Consider the following 21081-nt stretch of genomic DNA (forward strand, 5'->3'; position numbering starts at 1 on the left):
CGCTAAGATTTCAGCTGGAATTCCAATATACATGCTGGTTATGCAACGCTTTGGAGTGGCAAACCATGGAATGTCCCACGAGCTGACTTGTAATCCCTCGGTATACACAAGAGCCTTAACATGTAGCTATAGGCGAGTGTATGTACCAAGAAAATACAGGTGACAAGTGGGATATTCCATGCTATAATATGAGAATTAAAGGGTTGCATAACTATTTTAAACCATGCCATAGAAAATACAATGGCCAACACAGTGTATGCGGCATACGCGCGGCGCATGACAGGAAGATTGGGTGTAATACCCTCGAGTATACAACGGCTTTCCTATATTCTGATTGGCTGTATTTTCTGTGGCATGGTATAAATACGAGTGTATTACGAAATCACAAAGTCACCAGCTCCCCGGCAGCTGGCTTGATAGGTCAGTTCATACAACACTGCAGCAGTATTGCAGACGGGAGGTTATGGCAATACAACTGGGCTGAAAGCTGGATAAATTGTTTATTTTCACAATCGCTTATTGGCGTACATAACTGCATTAGCCTTCCATATATTAAATCTTTGCACCTGCAGTTCAAATGTATGATATATTCCATTTACACTCACTTGCATATCTTCGTCACCTAGAGTAATAATATGAACCCACGAAGTAACCAGCATGCACCTTGCAACTTGCTTTCTTAATTTATTTTATTGCAGTTTACAGATTATGTGCTAGAAATAATTATTTACGCATGAGATTCACAGATGGAGGAGCATTGCAGAGCATTTCTACTAACCCTTATTTTCGCGACTACTTTATTAACTTTCCGTAACTGAGATGGCTTTTCACGCATTAAATCTCTCACCAGCAGTTCAATTTCCTCATAATTCCTATTTTCATTTGCACTTGCTGATGTAGTAATGCAGGATTCTTGACGACATTCTGCGCACGCAACCATGGAACAAACCTTGTCTGAAACCAACCTCATACCCAGGGTTTTTCCCTTTGAATTTCAAAGGGAAAACCCTGGGAACGAAGTTGGTTTGAAACCAGTTTGTCCATAGATGAACACGCTTTCTTCTCTTATAAAGCGCTAAAACTAGTGCCTGTCCTTCACGCAGGCATAAAACTCGCCTGTGACTTGTGTTCACCCTACACTTTCGTCATGCTCTCGTCACTTCCTTGCCATTCTATAAGACGAGAAGAACGAGGGACGGGACTGCTTCCTCGTGTACTTTATAAGAATACACCTTCCCATATTTGGTTAACCAATATTATCGTTAAATTTTCAAAAACATTTTAACTACCTTTTGAAAAACTCTTCGAAAGGGCGTAGGGCTGCTTTAATTGTAAAGATTTTTTAAAAAGAATTAAAAACTTTCATTTTCACCGAGTATTTTTCGAGTTATTTGCCTCGAAAGGTCAAAAGTAGGATGCATTTGACGTCCGTTTTCACATGACAAGTCATTCTGACGACATAGAGAAGTCACACTGCTTTGGTAAAAACTATTCAGCTTAACTCTAAAAGTTATTACTCGATATTTCTGGGGCAGTTGTGATAAAGTACCAAAACCTAAAGTGTTGGGAGGAAAGCCGGAATAAACCACGGTTTCCGGAATCTAAATATTCCGGGAGCAATGTAACTTTGCGCGCGGGAATTGAATGCCAAGCACAATGTAATCTAAGCCAACAGAGGCATACGAAACAAATCAAAGAGCCTGAATTCAGTAGAGATTCCGGTGCTCTTTGTTATTATTGTTATCTTATGACATTATTGAGTGCAGAAGAAACAACAAGCTGAAAGGTGAACCACCTTTGGTCGCAAATTTGTCTAAAAAGTTAGTGACGTACTCTAAAGTTTCTCGTTTGTAATGTTGATGTCGAACTTCATGAAGAGATGCATCGTGAAGGGAGAGGAAGAGAAAAGTAGAGAGACACGGAACACCAGTTGCATTTCAGCTCGGTTGAGACAGAGAGACAACCGATATCAGTCCTAATTGAGCATGTAAATTACACTGTAAAATTGCTCTTATATTTCTTATTTTAACATCATTCTTTAGCTGCCAGATCCCCACAACCAGCCCTTGAAATAACCAGCTAACCCGCCAGCCTTCTTCTCCTCTACTCTGTGGCCAAGTGACGGGAATTTCACCTGATTCAAGGCCAAATCAAAGAACAAAGGCTTACAAGGCACTGGTTCAAAATTAGGTGGAAATGCAGTCACTTGTGGCTTCTTGCTTGTGAGGGACTGGTCCGTTAAATAGTGATCCAAGCGTTCAGTCAGAGGCTAAATGAAAAGAAAGAAAAAGAAAAAAAATACGACCAGTTATTTCTAGGGAAACAACTGAGACGAAGGGTTAGTGCTTACTTCCCACACTGCCCGAGTTGTCAAGGGATCGACGACTTATTATTTTAAATACATTTACTTGAAGTTTACTCTACTTGACGTCACACTTTCCTTCCCTAAAGTTTCCTTTAAACCTTGCTACCTCGAGAATGATCCTTGAAATTTGATCGCCGTTTCTTCGATGAAACGAGGATCGCCGACTAGAGGTCTGGGTCCAAAGCAATCTGTTGCGAAATGCGAAACTGGTGGTGCAAACAATGGCCGGACCATCCGTCTGGGACGAACTTGGGCAAAGAACGGTAGTCAGATAATTCGTCTGTTTGCCCTTATTTATTATCAGACGAACTCCGCTTTTTGCCCAAGTTCGTCCTAGACGGATGATCCCTCTCTAATACTATTTATACAAGATAGATGATCTGTTTGGACTGGTGATCTGTCTCTTCTGTGAATCGAGTCAATGTCTGCGTTTTCAATGTCGCATGCGAATTCTGGTCGCCAAGTGAACGATAAGAGAATTCTCGCATTGATGACATCAAAGTATGATCAAATTAATGACCGGTGAATGCAACTTCATATTTGGTGAACTACAACGATAAAAACAGGAAAATAAATTTTTGAGGATGGATTATGTATAAGTAAATTTTAAACAGTTTCAAATAACCTTTGCGATTCCCTTTCAATTCTCTACCACTAAACTTAGTAGTAGTATAATAGGGCGGACGAAGTTAAAAACCTCACGTGTCAGAAAATCAAACACGTAAATTGGGAATGAATGGATAGAATATGTATGTCATACCTTTTCATTAAGAGACATATCCGCTATTTCATCCACCACCACTTCTTTTTCTGTAAAAAGTGAAATTTCATCATCATGTTAACTAAGAATGTTTAACAACACTACTCCCCAAAAAGGTAACGACAAAAAATAACTATGGCGAACTGAAGGCTATAGATATATTAATCCATTCTTGCTCGTAAACTGGAGGTTACGCTTCGTTATCCAGATAAGCGTGGCAGGGACGGAGGGGGAGGGAGGCGTATTCTATTGGAGAGGGATTTAACACCAAAAAAAGATGAAATGTGTGAGCATGACAGATATCTGTAATTAGGATGGCAAAGGTGAACCCTGTGATATGCAGAGGATAACAAAGCACAAGAACACCTTCCATTGTTTAAGTTGTTCTAATTGTCAAATGAATCATGAATTATAATGTCTCTTTTTAACTTCCGTTTTCAATAACCGCACGCACAAAATTAAGCATTTATTTACGTTCACCAGGTAGCTTTTGAGAAAGTTAAACTCAAATTGTCCCCCAAATATGAAGAGAAAAGAGTTCTACCCATGAAACAACTGTTTTCATTTTGCAGTGTTTAGAACAAGTAATTCGACGAAAATAATTTGACAGTGGTCCATCCTAGCGGTCCGTATTGCAAAATTCGGACCGCTCAGAGAACCAATCAGAATTCTCCCTTTCATCTTGGACCAGTCTGCCATATAATTTAGTAGCTCATGTACGAGAGAGAGTGGTACCTACCTAAGATACAAGATGCATGAGCTGAGCATTTAAAGCCTTGAGCCTGTGACATCAGTTCCTGGAGACTGTTTATTGCCTAATGTAAAGTGCAAGAAAAACAACAGGGTTACCCAATGTGCTTAAAACAAAACACTGAACAACAAGACTAAAGAGAAAAAGCAAACAAACAAACAAACAAACCTGCGGGTGTGAGTTGATTTCTTGAAAATGCGTGACAGCAGAGGTTGCGTGACTCAATACACGATCATACAGTGACACTGCTTCACGCCATTTCTTTCCCAACAGATAAGAATGAGCAACAAATAAGCACCTGGAGATACAAAATTCAATCACAAGAAAATATTCAATTTTGCTTCGTATGTTTGATGTCACTTTTGTCACTGTATGGTTTCTTGAAAACTCAGACCCCTTAAAAACTTACATACCCGGATGTATCCAAGCTCCAAAATCAGAACTGAAATCGTTTTGAAACTTCAGTCTTCCTGGCTGTGAAATGATACACTGGCAGTTTATACACGTCGATAATCGAATTAAATTTGACAGTGTCTACCTGTTTATCATGTAATAAGTGATTCTCACGACCTTGATCAAACAGTGCACATACTTGCACATTACGTAAAACAAGGTTTTTAAACTCGGATCTACCGTGTATATACGTCACCATCATTCTCTAACCGCACGACTCCACTAAAAATCTATCTCAGTTTTTGTTCAGACACGCGATTTTAAGTCTTTCGGTTCTTTTGAGCAAATATTTATTCCACGGTGACACAAACCACACAAAGTCGACAAACCAATGTCATATTTCGCAGCCAAGACATGAAAATAATGCATTAATATACACAATGGTTTATCTTGTTTCTTTTGAGCTCCGAGTCAGAGATATCCAGAGAAACCTTTACCACATCTCAATGGTCTTGCCTGCTTGCTTCCTCCACAGAGTCTGTTGCACCAGCTTTCAGGCTAAAACCATATATAGTAGAAGGAGGCAAAGTTGAAAAAATGTTTTGAACTTCGAGCATTTAGCTTGACACTGTATACCTGTAGGCCTTGTACTCTAGCATTTGAGCAGCAATCTCTTTGGAGAAAGTCAAGTCTTGATCAATTCCGGGTAAATCAGCCACGTCAGACAGATTCTACAAGTTAAAAACATGATTTGAATGCTTACGTGCAAAGGTATAGTAAATCAATATTATTCTTCTCTGTGTTGTTCATTATAGAAATGACTTACAAACAAAGTTGTACTAAAACACTAAAGCACAATACTGTAATGTAATGTTAGCCAACTTCAGACTGTGGAGCAAAAATAATGAACTAAATGGAGTGACAATGTCCTGGCATACTGTTCTACCGAGTTTGCTATTTACTTGCCAAGGAATCCACCAAAAGCACCCTTCTCACCAGTTATTGTGAGGAGTTCTTACCTGCTGTTCGTTCTCAGGAATGAACAACAGGTTCTCTCCTTGAGGACTTACATGTAACAATAACTGTTAAGCTGTAGTTCAACAGGATTGTAATCCGCATGATTCTCTAAAGAACACAAAAATGAACAACAGGTTTTGTTCTCTCTGTAACTTGGCCTGAGTGATCTGTAAAAATGTTGCTACAATTTCAGGGGCTGGTTTGGCTTCTGACATCTGGAGCTCATTTGGTGAAATTCGTAAAAGTAACACAGTAAGAAATGAATGGCAGTCGCAGTTTGTGGGTCAATATCAAAACACTTTAAAGACAATTCATGGTGGGTACTAAACTTTAAGGCCATTAGATAATGGTCAATAATTAAAAGTTTGTGAGAGTACCTTTTAATCTTTGATCAACAAATTATTATACCTGTAAAATGATGTCATATATTCGCACAAGGTCCTCAGGTTTAGCAATCTTCTTGCCAGAGCCAGTTTCAGCTGGTACGTCCTCAACAGAATTTTGTAGATTAGCTGGTAAACTGTTCTTCATTGACTCAGCCATAAGCAAGTTCCTTTCCACTGTTTTACTCAGCCGGATAAATGTGATGTAAATATGCAGGAACTGCATATTTCCCATTTGGGCTTCAGTCTTTTGAGACCGTGTTTTACCAGAACCCTGCAAAATAAGATAAAGTAATTAAGGTGCTGTTCACAATATTATTGAAAATAAAACAGCACAATCATCATACCATAAAATCGCAATTAATCACTGTTAAGGACAATATATTAACTTGGTACTCTTAGGATCTAAGCACTTGAAATGCTGGAAATTATCCTCATATACATTTTTAGACAAAATACATTACTTAGGAGCTACCTGTCAAGGTGACATCCCTCCCAAACATATAAAGGGGACAAGTGTTTTCAAAACAAGCTGGCAACTGCCAGAGTTCTGACGCCTACTTGATTATATATTGCCGGTTTCTCTGGTTATAACAATTAGCTGGCAACAAACAGGCTCAGCACTGCGTCTTATCAATAAATCTTTAAGACAGCAGAATAACTTCACAATCAATTTTTGTGGCAATAATTTTTTATCCATTGAATATGAAGTAAGATAGTTAAAGAGAAAGCTCAAAGCATCCACTGTATTTTGTGTCCTTCGCGTTATCATGTTTTTGTAGCCATCTTGCAGTTTTAAGTACATTCACACGAAAATTTTCCAGTCGATAGATTTTTTTTAAAATTTTTACTGCAGTCAGTTAATGAGTTACCTGTGTAAGAAATGCAAAAAAATTGAGGGTTACCGACCTTGTTTCAGAGATAAAGCGTGTGGAAAACACCCTGATTTTGAAAAATTGGCGCACGTAATTCAGCATGGTCTACAGGGGTTTATAGTTAAAAATATCCAAAGTGAGTTAACAGAGGCAAACGATCTTAGTCATATTTTGTAGAAGTGGGTCTGTTGTGTAAATAATTCCAAATGTTGCCAACGTTTTCACAAAACTTAACCCTTCAAGAGGAATTTGAGACTGTCGCACAGAAAGAGCTAAAAGTAATGGAATTCGATGGTGCATTTTGCAAAAAAGAGCAATGGCCATCTGCCCTACCATTGTTCATTTCATTACTTAGCGCGCACATCGATGCATGACGTGGCGTGTGAATTTACATGCACAGTAAGGATGCGTAGTAACAATTGGCGTGAACATCCTTAATGGCCAGCCTCGTTTCCATGTCACTTCTAGCATCATGGCAGTGAAACAATCACAAAAAAATGATGTTTTTTCTTTTGGCTCCAAAAAGTCATGCTTGGCAGGTGGGTGAAAATTCTGACCTATACGTATGGGTTATTGACCAAGTGTGAGGTCAAGATGGCTGGATATTGGGCAAGTTCTTTTTTTGTGTGTTTATGGACAGAGATGGAGTCGAGGTCCATAAACTCGCAAAAAAAGAACAAGGCCAATATCCAGCCATCTTGACCGAACAAGGATTTATTACATGACTTTCGGGCAAATTTTTCTTGGGGAACATGACAGCTAGTCCCGAGCGAGCAAGATAGCTCCATCCTGCCCGCTCAGGTAGCCAATCGCAGTGCAGGATTTGATTCATCTTGCTTGCTCATGGAGCTAGCCACGTACTAAACACAAGTAATCACTTTATAAGTTGTATGACTTTGTAATTGTTCATTTGACCATATGATTACTCTGTTGTTTATTATTAAATAACTGAACTACGATCAACTGATTTGAGAGATATCACGGCCCACAAAAACACTGGATCAGAAGACAAAATGAAAAGTCTTTAATTTAACTAGCATGAGCATTGGAATCTAAAATTATGTCACTAATTAATAGCAACAATTCGAGCTAACAAGCACAACTATTTTCTCTTTCGACAGTTGAATTCTGGGGAGTTAATAATAATTCACACATATGGAAGCGAAGCCAAATCTAACCCTGCTTTTGAAGCATGACAGTGTTGTTTCAGGGATTTCCACCTTTAAAACAGGGATTTTGAATGAAGCTATCCAAGTTGCTTTTGGAATAATAATTTCAATAATTAATAATAAAATTAATAGTAACAAATAAAGAATAAGAGTGAAATGGCAAGAACAACTTTGAATTTAGAAGTATTTTTAGTTTTAAAGAGATAGAAAACTTGCATACCAACAAAACAAGGTGTAATGTGAAATTTTAAACCTTTAACCAATGTGATGATTTTATTGCTTGATGCTGGCACTTCCTAATGGCATTGTAGATTTCAAAATTTCCTGGGGGGAAGGGGGCATGACCCCAGACCTAACTTGTCACAAGCACCTATTCTGCCAGCTGCAGATGCCTACTTCAAAACATTTTCCGAGGGGATAACCAGTAAATAGCTAAATAAACCTGGTTTTGTAGCCAGAACTCATGTACATGTACAGGTACATGTAGACGTAACATTCCTAGTCAATAATAATTATGCTTCATGTGGATAGTGAGAACTTTTGTAGCATGCCTCCCTGCCACCACTTCCCAATTACATGTAATTGAAATGTAACTCAAAAATTAAGACAAGGATAACTTACAGACACAGCATTTAATGTCAAAAAAATGATACAAACTTAGCAGTCAGAACTCACAGTGTCTCCCTTTAACTCATCCTTGATTGCTTGCAGAGCATCCTTACACTCCATTAGTAAATTATCATACAAAGTCAGCTTGCTGTCCAATGTGTCCGCTCTCTCTAACTCTCTTGCACTTTGTTGGGCATGCAGTATGAATGAGCGCACTTTCTCATTCTTAACTGGCACAGTGTGGCCACGCCAGCTCACTTCTGTCATAGCTGCAGCTTCCTTATCACGAGTTTGGGAAATGATCTCCTGAAAAAGACAACCAAAGAATTTAAGCTTGAGAGGATTGTTTTCCAGCACACAAGATCTAGTTTGTTTTCTTACACAAGGAACAAACATAGGGCTCCAGACAGAAGGGGTGCATATTTTGGAATCATTAAAGTAGCTTTTCAAAGATACAACCCAAGTGGAAATCACTCAGTTGACCTACTACTTAATTAAAATATCTAAGAATACTTCAATATTAAAAGCTTATCATAGAAATGTCAAATGGTTTTGGAGCTCATTGCTATGAAGTCAACCCTTACTTACAAACACTCATTATTATGGACCACCTGCTATTACTGATGGTAACTAAATCCCTAACAAAAGCTGCAGATGTTGTGCCATTCAAGTAAAAGTATATTATCATATGACCCGTACGGCCCTGCATGCAATTTCCGTGGAAAACCATAAGAAAACAGGTCCTGTATGAGGGCTGTACACATTGAAGTCATAGGGCCGGAAAAACGTACACGTCCCTACAAGAAATGCGTACTGCCCTACTGGAAACGCGTACAGCAAAATCGATGTGAGTTAATGACAAAAACAACTTTTTGCAGCAAAATTTTGTTCTGTTCAAAATGAGTGATGAAAGTGAATATTCCGAGAGCAAATTTTACTATCTGAACTGTCCGATGCAGAACTACCTCAGTCGCCAACTCACTCCAAAAGCACAGAAAGAAAGTCAACACTCCTCACAAATAAAAAAGTTCACAGCTTTCTCAAAAACCAACAAGCAAGCAGGCAGTCAAGAAAACAACTTTTCTAGATGAACTGTCTGATAATTGACCTTTGGAATAAGCAAACAGTCTTAAGGCAAAACTTCTGTCAGTGGAAAGCACCAAAAACTTCATTGTGGGTCAAAAGCACGAAAACCAGCGAAGAAAACAAAGCATGATATAAGCTTAAGTTCTTTGAGTTTCCAGAGTTTCTGAGAGAGGTTGGTTAAACCAGAGAAATCACAAACATACCTTATGTACAGATAAATTAATAAAGATGGTGAATTTTAAGCTCGGTAATGAAATGTGAAGGTAAATTAATCAACATAACATGAGCGTGGGACAAAGAAAAATTCTGAGTCCCCAACAGGAATCGAACCCATGACCTCCCGAACACCGGGCGGGCACTCTATCCACTGAGCTACGAGAACTCATGGAGAGCGAGGTCATTTAACTGAGTTCATATATGACAGGTGTCCTGCATACTGCTAGGATCAACCTTTATCGAAGTCATCGTGAGTAGTGATAAATTAATAAAGATGGTGAATTTTAAGCTCGGTAATGAAATGTGAAGGTGAATTAATCAACATGACACGAGCATGGGACAAAGAAAAATTCTGAGTCCCTGACAGGAATCGAACCCATGACCTCCCGAACACCAGGCCGGTGCTCTATCCACTGAGCTACGAGAACTCATGGAGAGCGAGGTCATTTAACTGAGTTCATATATGACAGGTGTCCTGCATACTGCTAGGATCAATGCTATCAAAGTCATCGTGAGAAGTGATAAATTAATAAAGATGGCGAATTTTAAGCTCGGTAATGAAATGTGAACGTGAATTAATCAACATGACACAAGCGTGGGACAAAGAAAAATTCTGAGTCCCTGACAGGAATCAAACCCATGACCTCCCGAACACCAGGCGGGCGCTCTATCCACTGAGCTACGAGAACTCATGGAGAGCGAGGTCATTTAACTGAGTTCATATATGACAGGTGTCCTGCATACTGCTAGGATCAATGCTATCGAAGTCATCGTGAGAAGTGATAAATTAATAAAGATGGCGAATTTTAAGCTCGGTAATGAAATGTGAACGTGAATTAATCAACATGACACAAGCGTGGGACAAAGAAAAATTCTGAGTCCCTGACAGGAATCGAACCCATGACCTCCCAAACACCGGGCGGGTGCTCTATCCACTGAGCTACGAGAACTCATGGAGAGCAAGGTCATTTAACTGAGTTCATATATGACAGGTGTCCTGCATACTGCTAGGATCAATGCTATCAAAGTCATCGTGAGAAGTGATAAATTAATAAAGATGGCGAATTTTAAGCTCGGTAATGAAATGTGAACGTGAATTAATCAACATGACACGAGCGTGGGACAAAGAAAAATTCTGAGTCCCTGACAGGAATCGAACCCATGACCTCCCGAACACCGGGCGGGCACTCTATCCACTGAGCTACAAGAACTCATGGAGAGCAAGGTCATTTAACTGAGTTCATATATGACAGGTGTCCTGCATACTGCTAGGATCAATGCTATCGAAGTCATTGTGAGAAGTGATAAATTAATAAAGATGGTGAAGTACGAACACAAGTTCATCCAAATAATAAAGCCAGCAAAGTCAGTAAACCCGGGCACTGTTTGCGAGAACCAACATCGGTGTCATTAATATTCAGTTGCTGGTTCTCCCTTGTTCAAGAGAATCCAAGAGGTTGACAAATAGCTTGAAACGACGCCAACATGAGTCATTAGATGAAGAAGATTTGTGAACAATTTCATTGAAGCATGAAGCGAACTTTGTTACTCGCTAAGTTTTCCATGGTTTTGACATATTTTTGACAACTTTATGTAAACTTTCTGTTGGCTTTTTAGCATGAATTGTAATTGTGGACTTACATTGAAAAACAAGTATGAGAAAATAAGTCTTGTTTTTTGATGAATTGTGAGTTTCTTGTTCGACGCAAAGAAATAAATGACAAGTTTGTATTGTAGAATCTTTTCTGTAGTTGTACCGCGCGCGCCCATCTGATCTTATGTAATCGTGTCCTATTTAGGTTCAAACAGAATTTTCAAAATTTTCAACCATTAGTGGTCATATGATAAAATGCTTCTTGACTGAGTAAGGTCGGGCCAGACGGGAAAATATTTGTTTCTTGGTCAGGACGCACGGACCTCGCTGCGCTCGGTCCATATGTACTGACCTCAAGCCAAATATTTTCCCATCCGGCCCTCCCACTCAGTCAATGAATACATAATATACTGTGGATGTTTATTGCAAAATGATTATTTATGCCAAACCAATCACTTTGAATTCCACCAAATGCCGCAAAAAATAATAGTTAACATTTAAATGGTGCCTAAATCAACTGTTTTATAATACAACCCCTTCCTGGCTAAAGCCAAATTCAAAACACCTTATAAAATTCAAGAAGCCATGGGGCTTACAAGCATGAACTTACATCAATCTTGGCTGTTAGCACAGGATCATGAGTACCACCAGCAGCAGCTGCACTCCACCTCAGCTGCATTAGATCATTGATATCTGTGGTTCCCTCTTCAAGATTGTACGCACAGTATCTGATGTTAGGAGTGATCTCTTCAACTCGCTGAAGATACATGCTGCGCTGCTCTTCAGAAAATGCACCAGCTAGTTTTTCATAGATAGTCCTACACCACGTCAAATGTAAAAAAAATTAGAGACAGTTTACCCTTAAAATTCCAGTGCCAAGGTAGAGGTACATTGTACACTATCCCTACATAGAATACAGACAGTGTGGCCGTACAGTGTTTATAAAGGGCAATTCCAGAAAATAAACTAGATCACAATTCTGAGCCCTGTAGACAGTTATTTGATTGAAAAAAACTTCTATGAAGCTGTAAAGCATAAAATCTCTTTTGTGGGAAGTCAACACTAGGGAGTCAAACAAGGAACTCCAGAAGGTTGAACTAAACAATGAAAATCCAAGAGGGAGGGGGAATTAACAACTTCAGAATTCAGAAGGCGAGGGGAGCAGAGCATTTTGGAATTAAAAAAAGGCAAGGGGGGATTAAAATACTGGAGCCATCCCTGGTTGGGTATGGATATTTTCTTGAATCGTTCAATATACATGTACACAAATTGTTGATGTGAAAAATTCATTGAGTAAGCACGCAAGTGACATACACATATTTCTGATGAGTCTAACAGTTTCTATGAATATGGAGATGAATATAGCGTGTGGGCAACTGTATTGTACATGCGAGTTGTGGCTTGCATCTGATCTACAAAACAGCTAGTAAATACATGACATTACTTGAATATCTAGGATGGTATTTAGGACAGCTTACCTGGCTTGGCCAAATAATTCTAATGCCTCTTTCCAGTTCTGCAGCTCAAAACTGACATTTCCCTTCATGTAAGATGAATAAGCCTGTTAACATGAATAAGTAACATTCATTTTTAGATGTATGTTTTTTTACTATATACCCTGTTCAGTTTGCACAATTCTCTCATATAATTTGTTAAACCCTGAAACAAGTAGTATCTAAATACATGCTGAATACAAACTAATAACAAAAAAATGAAGTCAATGAGGAAAAAAAATACCTGGTAAAATGTTTGGCTAAACAGAGCACAAGTACAACAGATTCCTGAGTGATCATATCACTGGGAAAACCTTTTGTGCTAGTAAAATGTACATGTATTAAAGTGGCACTATGACGAAAATTGCACCTTTCCTAACGAAGCCATTTTAAAACATAAACAGGTAGCCTGCATGAGAAGAAAAATGCTGTTTACAATTTTCAAATATCTCTTTTTGTTCCAGAGATATTGAAGTTTTTAAAATATGCAAATTAGCAAAGTGATGACATTATACACCCGACCAAATTTTCATCAAATATGATAAAAAAGATATCTCAGCCAATTTGTGACATAAATGTTTGATTCTTTGCAGAAAGATTCTACTAAATTTGCTCCACAATACAAGCGTAACAGTTTTGTTACCATGGCAACATACTAGGTTCCAGACCTCCCCAATATTAAAGGCTTTTCTGGCCACCTTTGGTGTTCCATTTTGATATTTGCTAATGGCGCCTCATATGCATGATCCAGCAAGCATATAAATATGTTAGCTCGAGTTTGTGGCCTCGTTTAACATTTTTCGAGCTGAAAATCACTAACATATTGAAATCAAATGGGTGGGGACTGGAAAAGAGTGAGTTGCCATGGGAACAGAATTTTTTATAGCCGTATGTGTGTTTCCTGTAGAACGTCTAGCCTACCAAGTTTCAATGGTCTGCACTGCAAATTGGTCACAATAGCTCTGTTTATATACTTGATTTAATATTGGGTTGAGTGTATGATGTCATCTGTCATCTCATTTGCATATTTTACACATTTTTCAAACTTAAATATCTCTGGAACTAAATTTAAATGCAGATATTTGCAAACGGTAAACAGCGATCTTATTCCTTCATGGAATTCTATGTGATGCAAAAAATCAAGGAGTAAAAATTTGATCATAGTATAGCCTGTGTAGCAAGCGTTTCTGTGGGGTTTGGGAGCAAAGAATTACAGCGTGAAAAATGGAGCGAGCAAAAGAGGGGGGAGGGGAAGGGGAAGGAAGGAAGGAAACGCTTGCAGACAAACCCCTGGATTTTGAAAACCGCCCACTTGGCCTTTCATGCCTGAGTGCGCACACTGAGATTTTGTGCTGTCATCAGCTGTCATAAATTAACCAATAAAATCTTCAGCCTTCCGTAGCGGAAGTGAACTTTGAACCAAAATAAACTTTACTTGTCAAAATATGTCTGAAACAACGAGCGCACGGTGGGAACGGAGAAATCTCCACGAATTAACTTTGGTAATTTATAATCAAGCTATATTTCTACTCAATCCGTCTAAAAGGAAGGACTGCAAGGGTGAAATTTTAGCACAAATCTGCCAGAAAGTTAAAATGTGAGAAGTATTCCAGTCGCATTAGTAATCCTTGTGCATGCATGATTCAAAATCTGGGATCACTGTATTCATTTGTCCAGGAATCGACACAAGGTAAAATTAGCAAGTCAACTCCCACAAAGGCAATTCTAGTAAAGAAGCGTTTGCTGGAAACGCCAGATCCACAAATCAGTTCGAGTGTTATCGCCTGCAGCAGAAACAAACAACGGAAAGTCTTCTCGGGTAACTTTGGAATCTGGGCAGGAGAGGCTTCAAACATCTGAGAGGGGAAATAACGATAATCTTGACCAGTATCTGAATAAAGATTATCTTCCCCTAGACGGCCTCCAAGTCAACGTTGTTTAAAAAATGTACTCGTAAGAATTCCCCACGACGAGAAGACTAAATTTTTGGTGAGACAAATATATGACAAAAACTGGCATGCCACAGCCAACACTATAACAAATCATTCAGAATTGTACCCAGAGGTTCTAAATGCTGTCAACAAAAATGCTTCTAATGAAATTTCAGAGTACCTACGACAACATGTTGCCATGTAACAAGCCAGACAAAATCACTAGGCTTTCCCACGCAGTAGTGCGAATTTTCTGTCCCGTTGTTTATTATCTTGTCCTTGGCGCATGTGGCATTCAAGAAAGTGATGTTAAAATTAAAGGAACAGCTGCAAATTGTGTCGTGCTTGCTTCTGCAATAATGTGCAGGCTTCGAAAACCAAAGCGTCGGCATTGCACTACAGGATTTCTACAGTACTGTCGAAGCTGACAACTAAATCCTCGTTCAGCAAGAAAAGTTAAAGCGTTTTGTAACCAAGCTTCGAACACGTCTTCCCCTTGTGAATGGCACTCAAAAGTATTAAAATACCTTTGATCGACGCATGTCAATAATATTGGAATAGCCCAGCCAATCACGAGCTCCCTTCGCTGGCGAACGGAGGTTTTCAAAATCCAGGGTTTGTCTGCAAGTGTTTCCTTCCTCTTCCTCTCCCACCCCCGTCTTTCCTTTTTTTTGGTTCTCGCCCCATTTTCCACGCAGACAAAACACTGAAAATCCTGTTCCTCGGTCTTTCTTTGCTTCCAAACCCCACAGAAACGCTTGCTACACAGGCTAATCATAGCACTACTTAAAGGGCAATCTAGAGATCACCATTCTTCTCAAAACTCTACCGGTCTTCACTGTCTACATACAGTACATTGAAAGTAAGATAATTTTCCTACTGGGGAATATACTGTACATACTTTATAGTTAGATAAGGTTGAGTTCAACTTGGTTTGAGTACAGTAAAGTAATATCAAGGACAAAGTAAAAAAAATCTGTAGTTCTAAATGGACTATTATATACTTGGGCCTCAAGCTTAGTCCTGGCATCACAGGCTTCAGCATAACACAGCTCTTCCAACTGGTTAGCATGGCTTGCAGCCTTGCGCAGCCTTCTGATGTAATGGAACTTTTTGCGAAGTTCAGTGTTTGCCAACAGTTTTAACTCCATAGCATGACTCCAAGCTCTTTCAGCATCCATTAGAGGAATGTGCAGGTATCTTGAAAAACATGCAGTTTAAAATGTTTAGCAGAAAAATTCAAGATGGCATTTATGATACTAATAACAGAGTTTTACAGTCATGCATACACATCTATGACACATCATGACACACAACAAGACACTCAACTCCAGAGTTTCCTTTGATGCAACTCTTTAAAGGAAGTCAGGAGGAGGGCTGCATGTACACTCTAAAGTGTAAATATACGTTATGGAAACAGCTGTTGCATAAGGAGCGTTGATGAAATTCTTCTTTAATTGACTGTTTCTTAATTGAGCTTGTTTAAAAGAGCACATCTTTCCATCTGTGGTCAGCTTAGGATATACTGTAGCAGTGGTCTTACTGACAAGTAAACTGATACACTACTTACTTAACATCTTTGAGTAGATCTTGTGTTACTTTCTTTGATTTAAACGCATGCCGAGAACCATGCTGGAAATTCATAGTCTTGTACAACCGTCTCAACCTTCGTTGACAATACTGCCTGAAAGATAATGGACAGCAATTAGAATGGATGCTACTGATGATGCCAACTTTTCAAGTTTTTATTTTATGCAAATTACAGTTATTGTAAGTTATACAATCTACATGTATTTTATGTTCCTTTTCAAACATGTATATTTCTGCAATTTAATGACATGCACATGCATTATAGCCTTGATCATCATGATATTTTTTGATAGTCCAAAAATTTCATTATAGTTCACTTCAAAATGTTTACTACTGTGGAAGGTTGTTATACATCTATTAATAATCATTCATTTCCCCTTCCTGGAAGGAAGAATGCTGTTAATTCTACAAGGGTTACTTAAGACCATGTTTGCCATATAGGGTGCTCCTGTATACTTTAATGTCGTCCAAAAGGAAAAGATTGATTCCATTTTAAGTCATAAAACAAAGTGTAGAGAGAATGAAATTGTGTACTGAAGAAGTGAACAGGGCAGAAGGTTACTATACACCCTTGCCAGTACCCTTAATCAAAATTTCTTAAATGTAGCTCATGGTTTTGAAGTCAACCACCATAAGCTACATACCAATGCACTGAGCAGAGCATATAAAGCTAGCACACTATGCAAAAAAAAAATCCTCTTTAATTTTATCAAATCATAAGAAGAGAATAGCTCTGAAGCCCAAAATGACAGATGCTACGTGTACTTAAGGAAAATTTATTGGTTATGGAAGTTGACTTCATAAACAAAGCTTATACTCTATAAATATCAATCACAGGGAAATAATCTTTAAAACTATATTAAACTTTGTCAATATTCCTTTTGTTTCCCAATTATTGCTCTATCAAATCTAGGAATCAACCATTTACCAATAAGCATTACTACAATGAAAACCATTATGGGATATCAATGCCTAAAAGCTTAAAATGGAAATTTCTCACATGTTTAGGGAACCTTTGAGCTGCTGCCCTATATTTTTCATATTCACCAGACTCACTAACTCTTGCAGAAGAAATGGAACATGTACCCCTCCCTCAGAAATGCACCCAACCCAGTCTCCACAAGATCCTGCAAGGATGTAATACAGTGAAACCTGTATAAAGCGAACACACTTGGGACCCTCAGCAGTGTCCGCTTAATACAGGGTGTCCACTCTAAGTAGGTTCTAACATATTGTGCAGCAATAGTTAATTATTAACCCTTTTGTAACTCAGTGTAACACAGTGTATGATCAAGGACTGCTCAGAACACAATATTCACTTAGTCAATGCATCAATCTGGAATAATCTACTTAGCTTTGAAAAGATATTGCTGAACAGTGTTAAAGGAGTCTGAGCTGAGCTTTTAGAAGTAGAAAGCCCTTGAAATGTCCACCATTGCAGGTTTTGTGCAACAAAATGGCTTAATATTGGTCTCCACATCCACCTAACAGACATGTCCACTGAATCCAGGTTTATTTTAAAGTGCATATGACATGAAAAATAATTTCTGCTTATTTGAAAGGCCTTTCAAAATACAGAAGAATGGCATTTTTCTTTTTGAAATATCTTTCTTCGTTTTAGAGATATTGACATTTTTCTGTTATGCAAATTAGATCAGTGATGATGTCATCTTGTTTGCAACTGGAAATGGTAAAATACTGAATAAACAATATCTCTAGGAATATTGAAGCAGTGTTCTTGAAACTTGGCACCACGAATGTACATCACAAAAGAAACAAAATGACACCCTTAGTGCTGTTGCCATGACAACAGTTTTGCCACTGGTGCTGTCTAAATAAACACTGAAATTCCCAGTTTTTGTCTTAAACCAAGAACCATCTACCCCACCCAATCTAATGATGGGAGTTAAGACAATATGGGAACTATGTCTGTTCCAAGTAGGACAATTTGTTTCACTTTAGAGGTTGCAAATGGGGATATTCAGTTTTTTGACAGAAAGAGACTCGAGCTGAAAGAGTTGCTATGGCAATAGCACTGAGGGTATCATTTTGTTTCTTTTATGATGTACATTTGTGGTCCAAGTTTCAAAAACACTGCTTCAATATTCCTAGAGATATTGTTTATTCAGTATTTTACCATTTTTAGTTGGAAACAAGATGACGTCATCACTGATCTGATTTGCATAATAGAAAAATGTCAATATCTCTAAAACGAAAAAAGATATTTCAAAAAGAAAAACGCCATTCTTCTGTATTTTGAAAGGCCTTTCAAATAAGCAGAAAACATTTTTCATGTCATATGCACTTTAAAGTAAATCTAGGAGGAAAATTTTGGGACTGAGTCAAGCTTGAGTCCACTTAAGAGAGCGTGTCCGCATAATATGGGGTCTGCTTAATAAAGGTTTCAGTACATTTACAAGATGCATACGGTGATTGTAGTTTAAAACTACAATTACATGTTTGCACCAGTTAAATTCATGAATAATGCACCAAAACAACCAACAAACCTTTCCCTACAAGAAACAAGCTATTTTCCACACAACTCATGTTCTAAGAATATTAAGAATACCTATATCTTTGATAGTCTCCATGCCTCAATCCATGCTGCCCTTGTGCATCTTTGATGATTGGTAGAACTTGTTGAACAAGATGTTAAGTAAAAGCCATGTGCAAACATACACATCTCTATATAACCTGCATCTTGATCAATTTCAGTGTTTTTTGAGGCATGTGAAATTTATTATTAATTAATTTAAGTATTCTAAGATGATCCAAGGCTCTTGCAGTCTAAAGCTTAGATCCAGATAGCATATGAACGTTTTACTACATTTCTACTTGCACCTTGCGAATGCAAGTACTTGTGGGTACAAATAATACTTTACTGACTTAATAGCAGAAATCTGCTTGATCTCTACCTCGATCATAATTTTCTTTTTACATCTAATTCCACTGACCAATTCAAGGTTTGAAAAAAACTTGAATTCCAGCTTGCACCTGGGACAAGTAGCCCTTGAAATTTGCTTGTCCCACACAAGTCTTAGTTTGCTCTTTTAATGACTTGGTTGGCAGACAACTTGACCGATCCCTTTGCCCATTGGGCGCTGAGTAGGAGTGAAAAGTTAGTTGTCCAGAAGGAGAATCTACTTGTCCTGAACAACTGGACAGCACTTTTTTTTCGAGCCCTGACCATGTTAGGTGGTGCCTCTCTTGACCCTAGAAAGTTTTGGCCCCTTAAATGTTACCATTGGTTTTGGTTTGGTTTTAATGGAAAGTTCAAAGGTGGCCTTTTTCCCAACTGCATGGAATTTAGCTAGTAACCAAACAAATCTTCAAGATGGTATTTCTCTCCCCGTACAAAAAAACAACATTTTTCCTTCAAGTCAAAAAATAGAAAGAACTGTAACACTATTTAATTACTGGCTTGTTCGGCTTGTTATGCAAAGAACGAGAAATTAATACTATGTACATTAATCCCTAGGTATTTTTAACACTAAGACTAAGAGCCCGAGTTTTCTATGAGCAAATAGTCAACAAGACATAGCCAAGTTGACCATCACTCATAGAAAATGAGGGTGAGTAGTCTAATTTATTGTTTTAGTAGACACTTAAGGATTACAGCATGAAACCTATAATTCTGTGTATTTTTAAGCCTAAATTTAAGAATAATTTTCAGTTTCAAGAGCAGCAAGACAGAACCAATCAGAGTTGCAGATTTCCAGTAGAATACAGCTGACTGGCTACTAAAACCTGATATTTATTTACATATCTTTCCCTAAACAAATTACAATAATAGCACGTAGCAACTGAAAACGTTGTTTGCCGGTTTTGGTCGATCCCTGGTAGTAAAAAACGCTTTATCTTCTGTCTTGAAAGGGTGAAAATCTCAGAAATTTTTTCTCGATAGGGACCTCACGCCGGAAAATAAACATTTAAGATTATAAGTTGTAACTTGTGACGTGTCCTATTAATTCATGATCAGTTAGTTAGCAGCATTTGGAAGACTTCGATGCTTTTGTGCGTCTGTTCATCATCTGCTGGAATTTTTGATAATTTTCATTTAAAATTAGTTATAAAATATCAACGAAACTACAAAGAGGATTAAATCTACATCTGCAACCCCGCGTGAAAAAACATTATGGCAAAAAGTTTAGCATTGTACTCAGCTCAATTCACAGCTGATCGAAAGCTACAACTTCTTCCGCTAAAGTTTGGTTAATTAAGGAACTAAACACGAAAAAAGAAATAAATAAATGTAAAAGGATACTTTCTAAAGTCAATACAGTCGACTTTAATTCAGCTTCCTCCAATGTTTCGTCCATATATTTATCTTTATCTCCATCCACATGGTCTGCTTCACTTTGCGCCGACATATTGAATGTGACACGCTTGGTATTCTGGGATATACTATACCTCGTTCCCAGGTCAGCAGGAAAACGTCTGAGAACCAGGCTGGGAAAAGCCGGAAGGTTGCAAAAATCTCTACATGTGAGATGGAGAAACGAATTGAAAGACAGGTCATTTTCCATTTTACAAAGCCCATCGGGTGAATACAGAACCCTTTAATACTCCCAGTTGGAGCCCACTTCAGTCCACAGAGGTTGTCCACAGACCGGTCAACAGTGGCGGATCCAGACCTTGAGCTAAGTAGTTGGGGCCCGGATTTTTTGCTTTCCCCGCAGGCTTTTCTTCCTTCTGTGATTTTTTTCGTTTTTCACTCAAGATAAGGGGGCGGCCCCGGGTCCCTCCCCTAGATCCGCTACTGGTCTAGTACTCCCGTCACAGTAGAACAGGGCATGGACTCGTCCCGGGCACGGACTACCCGTCAGTCTTGAGAGATTGCCAGTACTGT

The 21081-nt window shown here is 38.4% G+C and overlaps 1 protein-coding gene across 1 annotated transcript; it reads right to left on the reverse strand.

Annotated features, from left to right (window-relative positions):
• Positions 1-1705: 1705 nt before the first annotated feature.
• LOC110046025 (signal recognition particle subunit SRP68-like) lies at positions 1706-20761 on the reverse strand. The gene is made up of 13 exons (XM_020751687.2): positions 20497-20761; positions 18802-18868; positions 16213-16326; positions 15647-15842; positions 12697-12779; positions 11829-12036; positions 8389-8628; positions 5695-5943; positions 4906-5000; positions 4045-4174; positions 3865-3940; positions 3126-3175; positions 1706-2269 (listed from the first exon to the last, which is right to left on the reverse strand). The coding sequence occupies exons 1-13, from the start codon at positions 20756-20758 to the stop codon at positions 2039-2041; spliced, it is 2001 nt and encodes a 666-aa protein (XP_020607346.2). The 5' UTR covers positions 20759-20761; the 3' UTR covers positions 1706-2038.
• Positions 20762-21081: the final 320 nt, after the last annotated feature.

Source organism: Orbicella faveolata, unplaced genomic scaffold, assembly GCF_042242905.1.
Source record: "Orbicella faveolata isolate gen_17 unplaced genomic scaffold, um_ofav_v1 contig_2, whole genome shotgun sequence".
Classification (NCBI taxonomy): domain Eukaryota; kingdom Metazoa; phylum Cnidaria; class Anthozoa; order Scleractinia; family Merulinidae; genus Orbicella; species Orbicella faveolata.